The sequence below is a fragment of the Athene noctua genome, chromosome 1, assembly GCF_965140245.1.
Source record: "Athene noctua chromosome 1, bAthNoc1.hap1.1, whole genome shotgun sequence".
NCBI lineage: Eukaryota > Metazoa > Chordata > Aves > Strigiformes > Strigidae > Athene > Athene noctua.
The window spans coordinates 113,087,538-113,109,116 of NC_134037.1; the positions used below are offsets into that span (position 1 = coordinate 113,087,538).

At 36.3% G+C, this 21,579-nt stretch overlaps 1 protein-coding gene across 26 annotated transcripts in view; it reads right to left on the reverse strand.

Moving 5' to 3' along the window:
* NRXN1 (neurexin 1) overlaps positions 1-21,579 on the reverse strand; it is a 740,630-nt gene that overhangs the window by 657,351 nt on the left and 61,700 nt on the right. For 18 of the 26 annotated variants that reach the window (XM_074897418.1, XM_074897408.1, XM_074897423.1 and 15 more), the window contains exon 3: positions 800-817. The exons of 6 other annotated variants lie outside the window; for them this stretch is intronic. In XM_074897418.1, the coding sequence (XP_074753519.1) occupies positions 800-817 (18 nt within the window). The remainder of the gene's footprint in view (positions 1-799; positions 818-21,579) is intronic. 2 more of the 26 variants (XM_074897403.1, XM_074897406.1) reach the window with 1 other exon arrangement.

The window sequence follows — 21,579 nt, forward strand, 5'->3', positions numbered from 1 at the left end:
GAGAAAAGACATTATTGATTACCAGCAATAACTGATCTGTGAAGCATATTCTGTACCTTTAAAACTACGATATATATATGCACGCAACATATTTTACCATCTAATAGACTTACTTACCAATATTCAGGCTAGATGGCATTGTGCTTTAGTTTCCACTGCCCTGTGCCATACTTTCTTTAAGGGGACTTAATTATATATCAACATTATTGTTAAACTCACATGCTGCTTCTTTCACAATGTCCACAAGGCAGAGTGCATTATGTTGAAAAGTTAGACATAAAAACTTTTTTCCTAAAATTTTGTGCTGTAAGGATATTACAGTAAGCAAGATTTGTAGTATTAAAGAAAAAAGCACTTTTCATTTTCCTAAGCAATTAAAAGATAGGTATTTGACATGCATTACATTTTTTTGACGAGGATTTATGCTCCACACTAACGAAACAAATAGTTTCTTGAATTTTTTTTCATACAGAACATGAGAATAAATCAGTCCTTCTGCAAATCTCCTCAACGATTTTGAAGGGTGATATCAGTCATACAAGTATAAATCCCATTGTTTCAGCGGGGACATTCTGGAGTTACACCAATAAGGCCAAAATTAAAATGGAGCTTTGCTTGGGTTCTGTATGGAAAAAGAAATCACACTTATTTAATAAACTTGTATACCTTTATGTGTAAATAAATGCAACTTACCGTACTGAATGAAATGCGCACTTTTATAACATTAAGCAGAAGGGAAAAAAACCACTAAACAGAAGGAAAAACAAGAGCTTAGGAAAATAAGGTAGAAAGCACCCACCTTCCACATAGTTGTCTTCTGTAAGCACATAACAGGGAAGGAGAGAAAAGGAAAACATTCATTAAGCAGCATGCAGACTGGAACTTGCCATTGCATGTCTTCATCATGCAAGGCATCAAACACAACATGCAAGTGCTCCATTGCTACAATCCAGAGGGAAAAACAAAAGCACCAGGAAGCAGTGTTTCCTCTGTTTAACAAAATTTACGTGATATGAAATAAAACAATACTGTTTCCAAAATGCAAAAAATTGTACAGGATTTACTGCAGCTCTTTGTAAGTTCAAGTATTATTAGTCATTAATCACAGGATCTTCTAAGACTTTTATAACTATATATTTTAAAGCCATCAGTCATTTGTGATAAGGTTTCTAAGTTCATTTGCTTCTACTTTCCCATTCTGAATTTTCCTTAATGACCTGTATGCAGTAGATGATTTTAAACAGATTGAGCAAGATAATTTAAATTTTAGAATATGCTGTGAAGATGTTACCACAGGCAGTGTTGCTGATCCTGCACTCATTACTGAGGCACTCACTCTGAGCATTGGGTCAGATCTCCAAATCCAGTGTGGAAAAACTGTCATTTAAACTGGGCGGAATAACTCAGAATTGTAGGGTCATGTCCCACAGCACTTGGCAGCATCACAAACTTGCACATCTTAAAAAACACAAATCAGTTATCTGCCTGGTAAAGCTAGCAAAGGCCACAGAAATCTCAGGCATGGGTTCTTCCCCCAGATTAGATCAAAGGGCATTTTGCCTAAGTAAAAACTCCTATCAACAAGCAATAATTTGGCCTTTTATCCCCAACTCAACATCAATATGGGGTACAGGAAAGAAGGTTCCCCTAAAGCCTACAAAGCAAGAGGGGGCTAGGAACTGAGCCTCAGTTAAGGAAGTGGACAGAATTTAAAGTAAAGAAACAGGCTCAGTGTCCTAGTACTCATGCTAGTCTCTATAGTCCTCAGCTCCTCCACTAGATAGGTGATTTTGAGGGAGTATGTCTCTGTTGCCCATTATGATTTCGACTGAGGAGAGTATAGGAGAGTGTACAAAGATATCTCTGGGGAGAGAGAAAATGGGAAAGGTAAAATGACAAAGGAAAAACAACACAGAAGTCAAGGAGATGGACTGTGCGAAACCAACAAAGAAATGGGGAAGGGTGACAACACAGCAATCTGCTTGGGAAATCTCTTCCTGCAGTTTGTGCCATCTCCAGCACTTCCTGGTGAGCAAGCACTCAGAAACAATTGCAAGCTGAAGCCCAGTCCTGTACTTGCAGGTAATTTCTCATGGAGTCTTCCTATAGGAAAGTACCTTTTCATGTGATGAGTAAGAAATGCTATCTAAACTAATTTGTATATATTGTAAACCAGGAGTCAATAAAACAAGTTACACAGAACTGGGCTCATTGATACTTCCTAAGCTTAGCAATTTCCTGCCAGAATGTGTCCCTTTTCGCAATAAAAAGCCTTCATAAGTTAATGCCACAAAACACTAAAAAATCTCATCATAACTAGACAGTATTCCAATAAATAATTGGAAGTTTACCACTTTAAAAATAATAACTACTATAAATGATGAATACTAAGGGTTTAAAACTCTCCGTTTTCAGCTGTAATAATCACAGGTCAGACCAGATAAAGTTATTTGGCTTAAGACATTACAAAACACCTTTGCCATGCACACACTCTAAAATTAGACTTCTAAAATCTCACTGACTGAAATTTTAGTTTGTTATGAAAGTGCAAAGGGTATGTACTGTTTCACACATTTAGGAAAGTAAGAGGTTGAAAAGAAAAAAAAAATACGAAAAGCAGCATGCTTGTTGTGACTAAATACCTGAAGATCAACAAATTGAATAAAGTTCACTGAGAAAAATAAAAGCACCCAATTTCACAAGGTACAGACATTATGTTCTATATACAGTGTAAATTACAGTGATATTTGGGCTATTAAAAATAGCTACTTATAGCTAAACTTTTCTGGAAGAGTTTTCTTCCCTTAACTGCATACAGTAATTACCTTTCTTTAAGTAAAAAAATGCTCAAACTTAATGAAAAATAAATAAATAATTTCAACTGCCATATAATTTCAGTCTCCTTCATCTAGTCCTGGTTAGTGCAGTGTTGGTCTATAGCAATACCAGTACTGTAATGACATCCTTTTTGATGGCCATATTTAGCTTAACATGATTACTTAAAACCAACACATGAACTTGCCAAAAGGTTGGTTCTGTTGCCTATGTCGAAGTGATAGTTCTGAAAATGACATCACAGGCAGCGTCAGATGGTTAAACTTGTCTGTTACAGGGTTTAGCATATTTTGTTTTATATCATGGGTCCTATTCTTAGCAGTGATTGGTATGTCTTTTTTGATGACTGTCACCAGAAAGATTTACACAAGTTGAGCAACTTCCCCTAAATGTCTGACTGATTAAACTTTTAAGTGATAGTAAATTAAACTGTCAAAACATTTTGAATTAAATACAATTGAAAGTGTTGAATTCCTGCTCTGTGAATAAAATAGTGTATATAGACGAACCCCTATACACTAGTAAACAGCAATGAAAATTCATTTATCCACATGTTTTAGTCATGGTAAGTTAAACCATCTTAAACAGTTTTGCAATCCAAGAAAAAAAATAGTTCAGCTTCTTTATGGTACTTTACAAGGTTTTTACATTAGATTAGCATCGAGCGCTATTATTTATTTACGGTCTTTTTTTGTGACGGATGATATATTTCCATATCACTAACACTTTCCTAGACTTCCCTAATTCCCTTTTCTTGGTATGGCTTGTTCTTCTAAGCACAAACTAAGATGCCAGAAGACCCAAATTCCCACTTTGCTTTTTGTTCATTTGCTTACTCTAGCCACTGTTTAAAAAAAAAAAAAAAAAAAAAAAAGAAAACTCTTTGAAAGCTATGTATACTATCAATGTGTTAATTTTGTGGTTTGGAGGGAACAAAATTTCCCTCATTTAAATCAGGAGTAACTGTATTTATGCCATTACAGTTGCACTGGTGTAAAATTTATGTACCTGGAGGATAATAGAGCTGTATTACACATTTCTGTCACTGCTGATGATTTAGCAGCCCATAGTCTGAATTTACTCACATTTACATCCATCCACGCTAGAGAACCTCTTTGTCTACTGAGTAGCTCTGTTGGTATCAGTGGAACCAGAGGCTTTCACGACCCAAAGTACCATCTCCTAGCTGCTGTAGGCATTGGCACAAAACGGCCTGTAGCCTTTCCTGCACCGGCTAGTTGTACCAATAATTTTACCCAATGCACAGCCCAGGTAAAAGACAAGGGTGTAAAAGGGACTGCCAGTGCAAGAGCAGGGGAGCTGAACAGCCTTTCAGCCTCCACTAGCAACCGGACGGCTGTCCAGAGGTAACCTCTTCAGCACTGCAACTCCTAGTAGATGTGAAAAGTCCTCTCTTTTCACATTGCACTGAGCTACTCACTTGAAGAACTACACAGGTCTTCATCCACTGCAAATGCTTATTTCCTAGACCTTTCCCCACCCCCAACAACAACAATATTGAATTGCACTGCTAACTTCTGTGTTTACAACCTAATTCCTTTAGCCAAATTCTGCCCTCAGTGCTACTGGTGTAATCTGTTGACTGCACATTTTGAGACAGTTAAATATTCAGTTGATTTATATCTGGTGTGACATGGTTGAAATCAGTAGAACTATACGACTCACACAGGCTGTGAATATGTCTTATTATCTTCAGATGAATTGTCTCAGGCTGTCCCTACTGAGCTGAGAGCAGAATCTGCTCCGTATTTTTTGCAGCAAATGCCCAATCAATTCTAATTATTTTAGTATATTACTATGATTCAGTGATATAAAAATGGGAATCATGTTTTTACAGGATATTTTTATTAATTCAAGAATCATTTTAATATTTGGTGGTGCTTCGTGGAAACCTTGATTTTTTTTTTTTTTAAAAAACAAGTTTTGTGCTATTACATTTTTTCTTCTGATAGAATATTTACATCTTACCCACACAGAGAGCACAGTATTTGTCCTGACAATTGTGTAAGATCAGTATTTTCATGATAAACAGATGAAACAGTACATTAGTATTTTGAACTTACAGGAATAGCATTCTAGAAATAACAAAATAAGAAATAGCATATTAGAAGTGGCATTTTTATATTTATTTTTTTCCTCATCAAAATTATAGTGCAAAATCACATTTAGCTACAATGAAGGGTAAAATATACCACCGACATAATTTATGAAATTTTGTAAGATATTCAGTAGTATGAGTAGTGGGAAATAGCCTGAAATAAAGCTTATGCAGGTGTCTTGCAATAAAAACGATGGCTAGAAATTTAAGATATGATATTTTATGTTTGGTTTCTCAAAGAATAATGCATAGGTATATTTCTCTATAAATTTATCCACTTAAAAATACTGTACTGGAATATGTAATTTCAAGAGGCAGCTTTTTCTATGGGACTGCACCCAGTATCTCTTGGATAGTGTAACTTAGTCTGTCCCATCAGTTTCTCAAACTGTCAGAGATATTGTATTTAACACGTGGTTCAAAAGAAAGTATTTGGAAAAGATATGAAAACATGAAATATGTTATGAAGTATGTTGTAAAGCATGAACAGTCATAGTCTCAGTAATGATGAACTAAAGCAATACATTGAAAATCTGTGGCTATGAGCACTGGTCTTCCCAAGTGCTGTGTATCTGACAAATTCCATTATGATTTGTTGCATTTTTTGAAATGTACTCTTGAAAACCACTGTAAATATTGACTGTAATTATTGACTGTAATTATGAATAGTTAGAAATGTATTATAAAGATACCTAGTACAGAACCCTGATTCTGTTGTAGCCTTCTGCTTGAATATGGAGTAAATAGGAAAGCAGCATTACCTACAGCTGGGCTTCATGGAACATAACTTGGATTCATCTTCAAAATCTGCAAATCCACCAGAACCTAGGGAAGAGATCCCAGGAGTTCCTACATTTCCACATGGTCCTATTCGATCTGAAGTCAATGTACAGCCTCTCACAGACTCCACACAGCTTTGCGTGGACCCATTCAAAGGACTTTCCAGTGCAGTGGGTAGAAATATAACAGGGACTCTATTGATTTTTTTGGTGAAAGGGAGAAATTTCAGAATAACAGGAGTCTGTGTGTGTTCTGGCTCCATTTTCTATGTACACCTCCATGAAGATCCCTTATTTTCTGTAATGCCCTGTATGTGACTCAGGAGAAAGGTACAATATGGTCAGGAGCACAGATGACCTGTCTTGACCAAAGTTGAGGATGAGGATTTTTGCCAGATGAATCACAGAATCATAGAATCACAGAATTGTCTAGGTTGGAAAAGACCTTGAAGATCATGCAGTCCAACCATTAACCTAACACTGACAGTTCCTAACTACACCAGATCCCTCAGCACTATGTTGACCCTACTCTTAAACACCTCCAGGGATGGGGACTCCACCACCTCCCTGGGCAGCCCGTTCCAATGCCTGCCAACTGGTACAAAACAAAGCCATCAGCCCAAATTCGATACACTTCTGTAAATTCTACTAACACTCATGAATTTACTCTAGGTGAGGCCACCTTTGCTTGACAGTGCTATGTATCCCAAGTGCATTGAGAATTAAATAATGACAAGCTCATTTTAGTTAAGCTACTGTAGATGAGATCCTAGTGTGAAGCAGCAACTAAGGGGGGTCAGTGCAAGTCTTGAATGCACAGGCAAAGAAACAACAAACAGAAATAGAAAATGGCATTACTTTTTGTGGCATAACTAAAACCATTACTGTGTTTAGTTCCAGTGTTCATATATTCAAAAGGAAGTAAAAAATGAAAGAGGTTTCAGAAAAAAACTTTTCGCACAGTCATTCATGGCATTAAAAACCTAAGAAAACTCAGCAACCATGTTTTACAATGAAAACCTTAAGATGCTCAACCTATTGAATACATCAAAGGCAAGATTAAGATGTGTCTTGAACCCAGCCTGTAACTATCAATGTTGAGAGAAAGATTCTTGATACCTGGAGGTCCTTTCAACCATATAAATGCTCGGATCAGGAGTCAAAGTTCCAACTGAAAATAAGATTAAAATTTTCAATGAAGATAAAACAAGCATTGGGAATACTGGGGAGTTCTTCTCTGATGTCTGAAGACAGAGCCTTTGTCTGACAGAAACTGTATCTCAATCATTGCTTTTGGGCTGCAGTATAAGAATCACTGGAACGAATTCTGCCTCTTGCTGTTTCGCAGGTCAGGTTAATACTTTCATAGCAGTACATTCTGGCCATAACTTCTATGAATCTATGAATTTTCAAATGAGAACAGAAACCAAGCATAAACCGCAGCAAATACTTTGACACTCTGTTAAACACAAAAACATTCAAATAAATTGTTTTCTCACAACCAATCTCTGCATCATTTGCACAAAGAGCTCACTGAGAACAGTTTCCCATGAAGAATTCAAATGGGTGAAAAAAATTCGTTCAGATAAATCATTACTATTGTTCCCAATGGGAAAATATCCACAACACCAATTTACTTCTACAACCTGTAATACTTTCTAATACCATCTCCAGTTGTCTACAGATGACAAATAGAATCAAAATCAAGACATAATTAAATCAATACTCTGAGGCAACAATTTTTTGTGCTGCTTGGTTCCTTTATCACTTTTCTACTGTTTATTATCACAAGTGTATCAAACATGAAATCATTCACCATTGCTTTAGTTTAATGTTATTAATCTGTGCTTATTTTACTGTTACACATTTTTAGATATTGCACATCTGAATAGACTTGTGCTACTTTGGATCCACAGTAGTTAACAGATAAGTACATCTGTGATACTTATATTTCATTTTTCTCAGCAACTCCCTAGAACTGACATTTTTGGAAAGTTACTTGTCCTCTTCTTTTAGTAATTTTCACCATACTTCTAAATAACTGACTGGACTGACTCAGGGGAGAGATCATGATGTAGATATAAAAATGACTGGGTTTTAATTATATTACAATCCCAAGAAATTTGACTTTGGCCTTATTTTGCCACTTCTTTAGATTTAATTATTTTTCTCCAAAATGGGCCTGTCTAGTCTCAGATGTACTAAACTTCAGACCTGCTTGCAATATGTCAGTGCTTTAAAGAAATTTGCATCAGTCACTGCAACAAGCGTTCTTGAATCTGTGTCATGGCTGCAGTAACCACAGCCAGGAATCAAAGGTTTTATAATAATTGAATTTAGAATATTAATAACAGAGATAATGGAAGGAGAAATAAGTCATTTGCATAAGTGAAGGTGAGTCAAAGAATCACAGTCCATTCCAGTGTTTTGATTTCCATCTATAAGCAGAAAACGAAACATAACGTAAATCTATGTATTTTACTCAGTAACCAGATATTCTTTTATAACTGCTGCTCTTTTTCTATTTAGCCTCTGGGACTATTTCTCTGGATTGGAAACATTCAATTTCCATTGAAAATATCTGGGATTTGCACACTTTGATTTGTGCGTTTAGACATCTTCCTTGTAATCACTAGAGGTCTTATTTCCTGTCATGGAGAATGAATAGACTAAGTAGAATTAAAAACTGACTGTATATGGTCCGTTTTACATGGCCTGCACATCTGCTCTTAACTCCTCTTTTCTTCCTAGCACTATTATTACTCCTTTGGATTTTCTCCAGTATAGCCCTGTTTGGTACACGTCATGAAAATATATTTTCAGGATACTCCTATCAAAACTTGTCATACAGAATGAACTATTTTGGTTGGCAGAGAGTAATGGCAAGAACAGATTATGTTCTATAAAAGTGATGCAGGGTGACACAGGTATTTCTATGTTAAGACTATCTGTTTTGAAATTAATAAAATTTATAAAATAACATTTCAACAACTTCTTTAAGAAACAGTTGTGAAATGAGGAATAAAGATTTTTCCCAAATATTCATGCTTGTTTTGGTGTACATGAGAGTAGAAACTAGCCCAAGAAATCTGATTCCTTGTTGTGCTGTGCTTTGTGCAGTCAATTATGTCTATATAAGAGGCTGCAAAATCAGGGCTCAGTTACTATCAGAAGAAATCAAATCCCTGTCCAATCATCCTTTCAGCAAAACTGGGTCTGTTAGACAATACAATTAATACAATAGGATTAGCTGAGCTGAGAGTGAATAAAAATGCTGTGCAGTGGTTGAATGGCAGAAGTAATTTTCCAATTGGATAGGAGTTTTACAGAGTTGATGATCCACCGGATAACATGAACAGGAGATTTGAAGGAGGAGAGGTCACTTTTTTTGTCCATGAAAAGGATATTGTTTTTAGACAATGCTTCCTAAAACTTTTCTTCTGGTTTTGTATTGTATGGTGAACTGGCAGCTATCTACACCTTCACAATCTCTGCTGTGTAAATATAATACTTCTCCTTTATAATACTTACTAAAGGGTGATGACATATGACTGCACCTTCTGAGATACTCACTCTGGCCCAGACTCTGTAGCTGGATATTTGAGCCTTCCCAGACTAGTGCAACACAAAAATTTACAGGACTGCATGCAAAACTAGCTGTATTTTCCATAGAGTCATAGAATGGTTTGGGTTGGAAGGGACCTTAAAAATCATCTAGTTCCAGCCCCTCTGCCATGGGAGAGACACCTTCCACTAGATCAGGTTGCTCAATTTGATTCACACTCTGCCTTTATACAAAAGTGAGGAATGTTTTTGTGTTATCAGTGATGCCATGATTTCAACACAGGTGGCTGAATGTAATTTGATATGAAGTGTTCTTGAGAGTTAGCAGCTAAAAATGTAGAAGATGCACTGTACGCAATTAAAAATAGAGTAGCAATACTCAGAATCACTTTGTTGTATAGATCTTTAGCTAGTCACCATAAAATTTTCTTGGCTACTAATGAGATTAATTTTGTGGATGTGAACTGAGCTGAACCTGCCCTTGGAAGCTTTTAGAACGGTACAGAATAAACTTTCTGCTCTTTTAAACAGGAAATTCCTCTGAAGTGAGTAGAGCTGTACTCTGGAAGTCAGCATGCTGCAAGTGTTTAATTTGACATCAAATTAAAATTTAATCACAGCTATCTGTGACAGCAAGTGAACAAAATAGATATCTTTATTTTTTTTTAAGAACTGAACTTAATTTTCTCCTTTACTCATCTACAATCATTTAATGCTAACGCTGAATGTTATTCTGATTAATTAGTAGTTATAGATAATGACAATGAAACTAATTACAAGAAATTTTACAATTAAAAAATTAACATTTCCTCACTTAAAATCTGGTTATCCTTACCTAAAACAAGAATTTATGTATTTTTTATTTCCTCCATAGATTTTACAGGAACTGAGCAACAATATCAGTTTTTGTAGCCATGTGAAAGCCTGGATTGAGTTCCCATGTGTAAAGAATACTTGCACACATTGCAATCAGGAAACAGATGCTTTAGAACGATTCTTGCTTTTCATTAATCACTTTGATATGAATTGGTTAAACAGTTATTTTCTTGGCATAAGAATACATATTGTAACATTTATAAGGCTACTGAGTGATGTAAAAACCTTGAAGGCTTTAGTTTAGAATAGGTGATAAGGACATACTATACCTGACATGCTTTTGCAAAACCCTGATTGTGTGTATATTATGGCTAGCTACATTAACTTTTCATATACAACTGTTCCCATATCAGAACTGCACAGTTAAAATTTCTGGTGTTTCAAGACAGTCACATTTTGAGGGCATCTAGAAAATGAACACAAACCAAGTTAGAGCTAGTTCTTATCTTCCTAACAGTTTAATCAATATCACATTCACAGATTCACAGAATCACAGAACGACTGTGGTAGAAAAGACATCTGGAGGTCATCTGGTCCTACCCCACTGCTCAAGCAGGACGACCTAGAGCTGATTTGCCCAGGACCATGTTCAGATGGCTTTTGAGTATCATCTCCAGTGTTGAAGACTCCATGACTTCTCTGGGCAAGCTGTGCCAGTGCTCAGTCTCCCTTAGAGTGAAAAAGTGTTTCCTGATGTTCAGACAGCACCTCCTGTGTTTCAGTTTGTGCCCATTGCCTCTGGTCCTGTGAGTGGACACCACTGAAAAGAACCTGTCTCTGTCCTCTATGCACTCTCCATTCAGTTATACATTAACATGACCCGCCCTGAGCCTTCTCTTTTCCAAGCTAAACAGTCCCCAGCTGGGACTCTCATAGAAGAGATGCTCCAGTTCCTTCATCATCTATGTGGCCCTTTGTTGGACTCTCTCCAGTATGTCCATGTTTCTCTTGCGTTGAGGAGCCCAGAACTGGACACAGACTCCAGGTGTAGCCTCACCAGTGCTGAGTTGAGGGGAAGGATCACCTCCCTTCACCTGCTAGCAATGCTTTGCCTAATGCAGCCCAGGATACCATTAGACTCCTTTGCCCCAAGGGCATATTGTTGGCTTATGGTCAATCTGTTGTCCCCCAGGACCCTTAGGTCCTTTTCTGCAAAGCTGCTTTCCAGTTGGGTGTCCCCCAGCATATATGAGTGCATGAGGTTGTTCCTCCTCAGATTCAGGACTTTGCACTTCTTGTTGAATATCATAAGGTTTCTGTCAGATCATTTTTCCAGCCTACCAAAGTCGCTCTAGATGGCAACATGACCTTCTGGAGTATCAGCCACTCCTCCCAGTTTGAGGGTTCTCCTCCTTACTGAGGGTACATTCTACCCAATCATCCAGATCATTAATGAAGATGTTAAACAGGATCAGACCCAGTATTGATCCCTGGGGTACACAGCTAGTCACTGGCCTTCAAGTAGACTTTGTGCCACTGATTATCACCCTTTGGGCCTGGCCATTCAGACAGTTTTCAAGCTACTGCAATGTCTGCTAATCCAGACCATACATCAGCAGCTTCTCTGAGATCTTATGGGAGACAGTGTCAAAGGCCTTACCAAAGTCTAGGTAGACCACATTCAGAGCTCTGCTCTCATTTACCAGGCCAGACAATTCATCATAGAAGTTTATGAAGTTGGTCAAGCATGACTTACCTTTGGTGAAGCCATGCTGACTAATCTTGATAATTTTCTTGTCCTTAAGATGCCTGGAAATGGTTTCCAGGATTAGCTGCTCCATCATGTTCCCAGGGATCATGGTGACTCTGATTGGCCTGTAGTTCACTGGTCCTCCTTTTTGCCTTTCTTGAAGATGGGGGTGACATTTGAATTCTTGCAGTCTTTGGGTACTTCTCCCAGCTGCCATTATTTATCAAAGATTATAGAGAATGGCCTCACAATGACATCTGACAGCTCCCTCAACATTTGTGGGTGCATCCTATCAGGCCCCATGGACTTATGTATGCCCAGTTTGCTTAATTATTCCCTGACCTGATCTCCTTGCTCCAGCCTTTCCTTTTTGGGATCCAGGATTCCTGAAGGTCGGTCTTGCTAGTAAAGGCTGAGGCATAGAAGGCATTCAGTACCTCAGCCTTTTCCATGTCCTGTGTCACCAGGTCCCCTGTCTTGTTGACAGTGGATCCATATTTCCCCTGGTCTTTCTTTTCAGTAATGTACCTATAGTCATCCTTCTTGTTATCTTTGACATCCCTGGACAGATTAAATTCCATTTGGGCTTTGGCTTTCCTAACTTCATTCCTGGATGCTCGGACAGTGTTTCTGTATTCCTCTCAGGCTACCTGTTCTTGTTTCAACCCATTGTATGTTTCTTTTTTGTGTTTGCATTTAGCTAGCAGCAATTTGTTCCTCCACACAGGCCTCCTGGCATTTCTGCCTGAATTTGTATTTGTTGAGATGGAACTCTCTGGTGCTACAAGGAGCTGATACATAAATATTAACTGGCTTTCTTGGACCCTCTTCTCTCCAGACCCTTATCTCATGGAACTTTTCTGAGCAGATCTTTGAAGCGGTCGACATCAACTCTCCTGAATACAAATGTTGTAAGCTTGCTTCTCATCCTCCTCTGTGTTCTCAGGATACTGAACTCCACCATGGTCACTGCAGCCAAGACTGCCTTGATCTTCACATCCTCAATGAGTCCTTCCTTGCTGGTATATGATGTCCAGCAGACTACCTCTCCTTATTGGCTCTGCTACCATTTGGAGGAAAAGTTACCATCAAAGCAGTCCAGGAGCCTCCTGGATTGCTTACATTCTGCTATGTTGCCCCTCCATCAGATATCAGGGTGGCTGAATGAGGACCAGGGCCAACAAATGTGAAGCTCCTCCCATGTCTGTAAAAAGGCTCATCCAATTCTTCTTCCTTTCTGTCCTCTTTGACATTTCTTGAAGTCTTCATTATTACCTTTGTTCTTTCCTGAAAGACATTACTTGGATATATATTCTGATGCTCATCTTTAATCATTTTACCTTTTTTTCTAAACCTCCATTACCTTCAATATAGGCTATGTGGAGATTATTTTTTGTATTGTTATGCTGTGATGTATTTCATCTACCATGATGCATCAGCACAGTAGCATGTTGCCAATGAAAAAGCGGTAAAGCATCTTTTCTACTGTCAGCTCTTCTACAGATGGCAAATTGTTTAGAATGACAAGAAAAATCAACATAGGATTCTTTAGTGACGAACTATCTCTGGGCTAAAACTTTATCAGAACCAATTATAATAATTCCTCACAAAAAGTTATCTTTGTGGTGTATTGCCCTGTAGTACATATTAAGGGAACAGTAGGGAATATTGTAATGACCTTTTATGGAACTGAGTCAAATGGAAGTTTAGAAGGAAATTAATGAGAACATCTAAATGTAGAGCTATAGAAGAAAATATCTGAGGAGACATAAATGTTATTGGTTGAGTAATATGAAAAAAGATATCCATTAAAATGTGTTCTGAATGTATTGCTTAGGTAGCTTTCTTTTGAGGTTACATCTTTAACATTACATAAAATGGTATTTCTCTATTATTAAAACACAATTTTAATAATAAGTGGACCAAGCAAACTGTCCTACAGGGGAAATCATCCTCTATAAGGTAAATCCCAGTGAATAACTTTGATTGTTGGTCCATTATTGAAATGAGTACACAAATCATCTGCTTCCTAGTTTTTATTCATGAAGAGGAGGAATAATTCTGAGGTTCCCAAAGTGGAAAAACTCCTACATCTAAACCATAATTAAAATTTCTCCCCAGCAGAGTATTTATGCCATTAGGCAATTCACAGAGTTATAATAATGAAAGCAAGTATTGTGTATCATATAACCTAGGTACTTTATCACGTTAACAAAACTTCCAAATCAACCGCAAACATTTCTTGCTTTTTTTTTTTTTCAATCACATTTTCAAAATAAAGAAATAACCTGAGCATCTTAACCATCTACTAAGAGAGAAACTCATATTTGAATAAGGTGGAATTGTTATGAGTATATACTGAATACACAGACTACATAAGCATATTCACATTCATTCATGCAATGATATTACCTTATGCAATGTAGAGTGTGTATAAATGTAATGAATACAGTCAACATAGTGAACAATAAATGATGTACTATGGTCTAATTATTAATATATACAGAAACAAAACGAGAAGCAATCTTCACACTGAACATAGAAAAAACATTTCACTTTACTAACACAAAACTCCTCCAAAATGCCATATCATGCCAAGGGACAGAAACAGGTAACACTGAACTTCAGGTCTCCTTACAATTCAACAAGACAAAGACCTATGCATATGAAGATGCTTATGAACTTGCAGTATCGATTAATAGGATTTTGAATTTGTTGTATGTTCTTTTATTTAAATAAAATATTTCAAGGAACTCTTGTTCTACAGTTTGTTTCAAACAAAACTATAAGAACTGTACAGAAACCAGTAATAGCATAACTAATTATTTTCATTTGCAAAGCCTCTTTATATAGTAAGTTTAAAAGTGCTTAAACATTTTTTTCATTCTGCTTTTTACAGCTTGTAGCAAATGCCCTCATTCTTTAAGAACGTATACTTATTCCAAAAGTATCTGTTATGAAGAACATCTAATGCTTGTAACACATTTGCTTCTTAGACAAAGAAAAAAATTCAAAGCACATTTCCCCCAACATGCCTGTAATGCATGTAGAACAGACACCTCATTTTACTTCCATTAAAACAAACCAACTCTTCCTCCCCAAAAAGCCATTTGTCTCCAATAGTTCAGAATATCAAGGTCTCAAGTATTTTTCTTTTATCTGTTTGAATGTACCTCTTAACATTCAATATTGATAACTATCATTTTTTATTCAGTCTGCATTATTAGTGAGCTATCACCATTTTCTATAGTGGACCAAATTTTTAAAATACACCACCTTCTGGTTAGGGTATTGGCATAAAACTTTAAACAACTCTGCTGTTATTATGCTCTTATATCTTGTATTGATGATACCTGCATGTATTAAAAAGACATGTAGAAGATGTATCCTAACAAATACTGTACATGTCCTTTATGTAATTACATGCTTTTTCTGTCTTCAGTAACAAGAAGTCTGATGAAAAGTGTAAAATTTAAATAACCAGAACAAGTAAAGTTCTGGTGAAAAATAAGTGGAATAGAAAAACTGGGCAGGAATAGTTCTTATGACATACAATGGGATCTTCTCTAGAACCCATTCAGATGGATAGAAATCTTTTCATTAATTTACACAGTTTGGATAAGACCTGGATTGCTCCTTGTTTTTTATGGTTTATCTGCTGTGCTGCTACTTGGCAACTGCAACTCCCATTGAGATCTCATGGCAAATCATCGGAACCTGAGTTCATGAGTCCCCTCCTTCTGCCAGGGAATCATTTCTAATCAATAGCTTTTAGTGTAATGGAAGTTACCACAATGCTTTCAAGAGTTGGGTTTATGTTTGTAGTTAAAATGAGCTTAGTGCCATCTCTAGTGTATAGCTGTTACTTCACCAAGCTGCATATTACAGATTAGGTCAAGGCTGTTTGTCCCAACCAGTATTTTATAAGATGAAATAAAAGCAACACAGAAAATGTTGATACTATCACAGGGAAATCATATGTTTTATTTGTGAATGACTACATACCCACATATTTAGATATGATTTGTGATAGCAAAGTTACTAAACTAGGTCAAATAAATTTTTCATCTAAATTGATTTGAGTGAGAATGCAATGGGAAAGTGCAGATTCTGATTGAAAGCTTCACTGAGACAAGAGTGTTACTTCAAATATATGCGGACTAGTGTAAATCCCTTATAACACAAGTTTAAATCTCTGGTTGAAAACCTCATAAACACATTTTAAATTGGAGTTCTCTTAGAATTGCACTGTTCAATTACATACACTTTGGAGCATGAAAATATTCAAATGTTGGTTATTTTCCTCTCATTGGTCAAAATATTGTAAAAAAAACACCCCACTATATTCACAAACATTAAAGAACATAAATCCAGTGACAAGTGGAGTACAGATTTAATTTGGGTAGAAACAACACATGCCTTCTAGGTCCCAGCTTCTCCAGAAACTGAACAGGGTTCATACATGCTGGAATTAAACAGTGGTGAGTGCAAAGGAAAACTGAAGTTCATCATGTAGGACTAACAGCAGCTATGCTTTTCTGAAATGAGATAAAAGTTCCACTAGAAATTTCAGGTCAGTAGGAATTTTGCAACTGGATTATAAGATTGAGTCCTAAAGGCTGAAGTTTGCACAGAGAGTTTAGTCATCTTTGTGCAACAGTGACACACCTTTTGGTACCGTTTACATATAAAAGTAATCCCACTTGCTTATATAAATTGGATATTCCCTCCTGGAATTTGGTAGTTTTCTTAGCAACTACAGGAAACAGATATATGCAAATGAAAGAAGAAGAAAGAAGAAGAAGAAGAAGAAGAAGAAGAAGAAGAAGAAGAAGAAGAAGAAGAAGAAGAAGAAGAAGAAGAAGAAGAAGAAGAAGAAAGAGGAGGAGGAGGAGGAGGAGGAGAAAAACAACAACGGAAAAAAGAATTTTTTTAAAAAAAAGAGAAAAAGAAGAAGTAAAAGAATAGTAGTTTATCTGGGGAAAACTGAGTGCATAAGAATTAGTGTAACTTACTCAGCACAATGTCATGGATTTTCTTGACCTTGGGAGGTTTTCCAGGCGTCATTCCTTCCACAAATATTTTCTGAACAATTATAAAGCATCTGAAACACTTTTTTTTGTTGTTGTTGTTTTACCAGGAGCAGTGATTCATTTTTCTTTCCGTATTGATTTTTCTTTAACAAACACATTTACTGGGTCCATATAAAGGAAACAATTTCAGATTGTTCAGATATGTTTCAGATATGTTCTTGTATATCTCTCTGAGTGTATCTCATGGTCACATCAAAGAAACTACACCAAGGTGGGTTGGTTCTTGGTTTGTTTTGGGGGTTGGGTTTTGTTGTTGTTGTTGTTGGGGTTTTTTTTATATCTTCTATCTCCAGGCTCAGGTAGAAAAAAAGGATAATTGCCTTTTTTTCCCTTCAAAAAATAGTCTAAATATATTCAGTGCAAAGTACGAACATGACTGTGATTATCTGTACCATTTGAAGTCTTTGTTCACCATGCTTCTAGTGCAATGCATGGAGAATTATTGATAACTATAAGAGAAAGCTGGAGGTCAGTTTACCAGTCAGAGTTAGACTAGTTAATCTTGATATACAGGGATAAAAATTACACCCATTCATCAGTGTGAAGTAGTACATCATATGCAATTGTTCAGGAATCACTTGGCTGGTTTGGAAAACACAGTGTTAACTTATAGAGAATCTTACCAACAATAATACCTCAAATAAAATACTTTCAAGGCAATATATTATCTGGCAGCCTTCTCTGCCATGGAAAGCATAGTAACAAGTGTGCATCGTTGATCTCAGTCTTTACCAGCATCTCCCACTGACCTAAAGAGATGTTGTTCATGCAAATCAAGACTGATACAAGATCAATAGCTGAGGCAAGTACAAATCTTTTCACTAAGAAATTAGCAAAGCCATACGCCCAAATTTGATTTCCAGTGCGGTATCAAGAAATTCTGTCCCTGCTATATGTTGGTTTGTGAACAAAACATTGGCTAATTTAATAGCAATTTGAAGGGGAGCAAAACTATTTGTAAAGAAACTGAACAACTGAAATGGATGAACTATATGGTAAAACAGGACACATTACCTTGCTGATCAGGAACCTCTCTAGAAGACATAACATGAATAGGAACTTACATATAATATGCAATTACATTAATTGCACTACACAGAGGATTGACGAGATTTCGAGGGCTGCTATGTTCCTTTACAGGGATACAAAATATACTTCAGTAGACTCTGGAAGTCTAGCATACTCATACTTTGCACGTATGGAAAAAACCCCATAGAGACCTCAAAAACCCATGCAAGATTTACCCAGTACCTTGAAAAATCAGATTCTGAGAAAGCATTTTCATTCCTTAAGATGAGTGCCACTTCTCACAAAAAATAATCACATAGCTATGATGTTATGAAAAAGATGGAAATGACAGTTCACAAGACTATTATTGAACAGATATCAAGAGAAAAAATGGGTCTTGATCTCTACAGGCAGCTACAGATATACCATTACTTCAATGTGGAGTTCACAGAATAATTATAGTTAGTAAATAATGCAGTGTTAAAACAAAACATTTAATCTTGTTGTAAATCTATATTTTTACAGGTGAACTTTCTACTTTGTTTTGGGGAAGAAACCCTCTTAACATTAGTTCTTCCTAGGCTTAATTTTTGTTCATTCTGCTTATACTCACTTTTAAATGTATTTTTTTTTTTATTTTTGAAGTTTGATCACTAAAAATTACTCTCTCTTTCCAGCTGATTCTGTATACTCAGGCTCTGAGAACTGAGTTCATATCTTTGCGGGTAGAAATCTTTAATTCACTGATGAAGTATCCACATTTTGTTAAGCAATAAAATCTCTTTGTAATTCCATAGAGTCTTTCATGGAAGGACCTCAGTGATTTATACATACAGATGCCCCCATGAAGCAGACAGAAAATTTGGTAATAAATGTTTCCAAGCAAGAACAAGTGGTGCTCGAGACTGATGTGAGGGCTATTCAATTCAAGTGAACGTGTGTATCTAGGACTTCTTTCACAGCTGAAGGAAACACCATAGTGGAATTTTAATTTGATTCAGGAAAAAAAAAAAAAAAAAAAGCCAAGACAGAAAATTTGGCTAGGCTTAGACAGACAATATTTTGTCTACAGGTAGATGGTGTCCAGACTTAAATTTTTATGAAAGATCAGGTAGGAATCATATGAGCCATATAGAATTTTATTGAAAGAGGAGAATTGTTTAAATAGTGTATAATACTGCTTCTCTAAACCATAATGTCTGTGAAAATTGTTGTGATCTTTTAGATGGTAGATTTAATTATAAAACTCTATTTTGTTAAGCAGAAATAAATATGCAGTGCTGAATGTGTGAACTCCTTATTTTATTCAGCTGGGAAACCAAGGAGTAAAAGTGTCCATGGAAGTAGTTTATTGTCTTAAATGCTTGTTTATTCTAAGAATCCTGGATGTTCCTCAGTGTAGACTACTTTTTAGCATTAGTGCTATTTAGACTACTCCTTTTGTAAGTTTTATCATAAAAAAGCAACTCTCCTACTACCAATAAGTGATCAAGAAAAAGATCAGAATCTTCTGCATCCCAGATACATGTACTTATTTTTAGGAAATGTCTCCCAAGTGCCAATTTAATTTATTGTAGACTTTCCTTTTTCCCCTTTGGCTTTATGTCTCCTGTAGAAAGAATTGTAGATTTAATATGAAGGACAAAATGGCAAACAGAAGAAAATAAAGAAGACTTACTTTTTTTTTTCCACCAAGAGGAAAGTTAAAAAATCTCTTCTTATCAAGCGTAATAGAGAAGAAATGTTGTTACATATGCAGAAAAACTTTCTCAGGAGAGAAATAAGGAAGAGAAATATTCAGTTCAGTTGGGTCCAAACTACAGAGTCTTCAAAAAGCAACCAGAACAACAAAAGCACCACATATTATTCATTACAATAACATTATATGCCAAAACATCAAGCCACTTCAGGAAAGAGGTAAATACAAACAATTCACTTAAACCTCCTCATCTATTTCTTTATCTCACTATAGGATCTAAAAAACACAGACAGGAGAAGCAACAAAGTTTCACCAAAGGTTTATGCTGTTTCAGACTTCATTCTGTCATTTCTTTGGCTACTCATGACCCTGTAAGGTCCAAACCAAGCAAATTGAAATGCGATTTGTGTTGTCGGATTCTTTTCCTGTTTTCTAATTCTTACAGAAAAGCAGTGCCACAGCTCCACTTTTTCTACCACGACTCCTTCCTTCCTTCCTTCCTTCCTTCCTTCCTTCCTTCCTTCCTTCCTTCCTTCCTTCCTTCCTTCCTTCCTTCCTTCCTTCCTTCCTTCCTTCCTTCCTTCCTTCCTCAAACCCCTCACCCCCTGTGGTTTGTCAAAGTAAAAACAAGCAGAATTTTCCAACAATCTGATTACTGTAAAGGAAAAAAAAAAAAAATTCTAACCTGAAGGCAAAAATATTTTATATTAAAAGTCAAAGAATCAGATACTGAATTATTACAGCTACTAGCATATTTTGTCTTTGGCATTTACTGTACTGGAAGACGTAATTCTGTGGCCACCAGCTGTTAGGCAGGATAGTTTACTCTTTTCCGGGAATGTATCAATGTAATTAATTGTGATAAAAACCAGAACTATCCAGCATGTTTTTCTGCCTTAATGTAGGATAAACTATGTCTATGTCAATGCTGATAATACTTATCTAATGTCTTCCCATCGCCCACTCCCATTACATCTATCTCGGTGTTTCACTACACTTATCATTAGAAAGTTCTTCCTAATGTTTAAACTTACTCTTAATTGCTGCAATTTAACCCCATTATTTCTTATCCTATCTACTATGGACGAAAGATGAACAGATTATTTCTTTCCTTTTTATACCACCCCTTTACGAACTTGATCTTTGCCATCAGATCCTCCCTTAGTAATTTCTCCTACAAGGTTCATAACCTCAGGTCTTTTGTTTTTTATTTCATTGATCTACGTCTTTTGCTGAAACGCAATGCTCAAAATTGGATGCAGAATTCCAGCCTGGAGTACAACACTGAGAAGAATTGGATAATCACTTTGCCATGTCTTACAAGGTTTATTTGCATTTACAAGAGATAAAATGTTCTTAGATTTTTTTACAACTTCATGGCTTTGCTGACCCCTGTTCAGAATGTGATACATGCAGACTCACAGATTCTTTTCCAAAGAAACAGTATTTCACCAGTTTTTTTCTACAACATATTTTTGCTGTCCATAATTCCTTCCTACGCCTAGCACCTTTCACTTGTTTCCACAGTTTTAGAATATCTTTTGGTCCTTTTCTCTAATTTGTCAAGCTTATTTTGAATTCAAAGCTTGATCTTGAGTACACTGTTTCTCTTTCCCAGCTCTGTGTTATTGCAGATTTAATAAACTTGGTCTATGCTCTACCATCCAGGCTAATTAAAGAAAAGCAGCAAAGAATTGATTCCAGGAACAATGCCTGTGGTTGGTTTGTCCTTTTGCTTTGACAGAGAATTACTGACAACTCGCACAGTTATCCAGTCAACTTTGCATGCAATTTACAAGCAGTTTAGAAACTTAATCTAGTCCAAGGTTTCCTATCTTGCTTAAGAGAATGTCATGTTAGGCAGTGCCTAAAGATTTGTTTTAAGAATACAGGACATCTGCTGCTTCCTGACAATC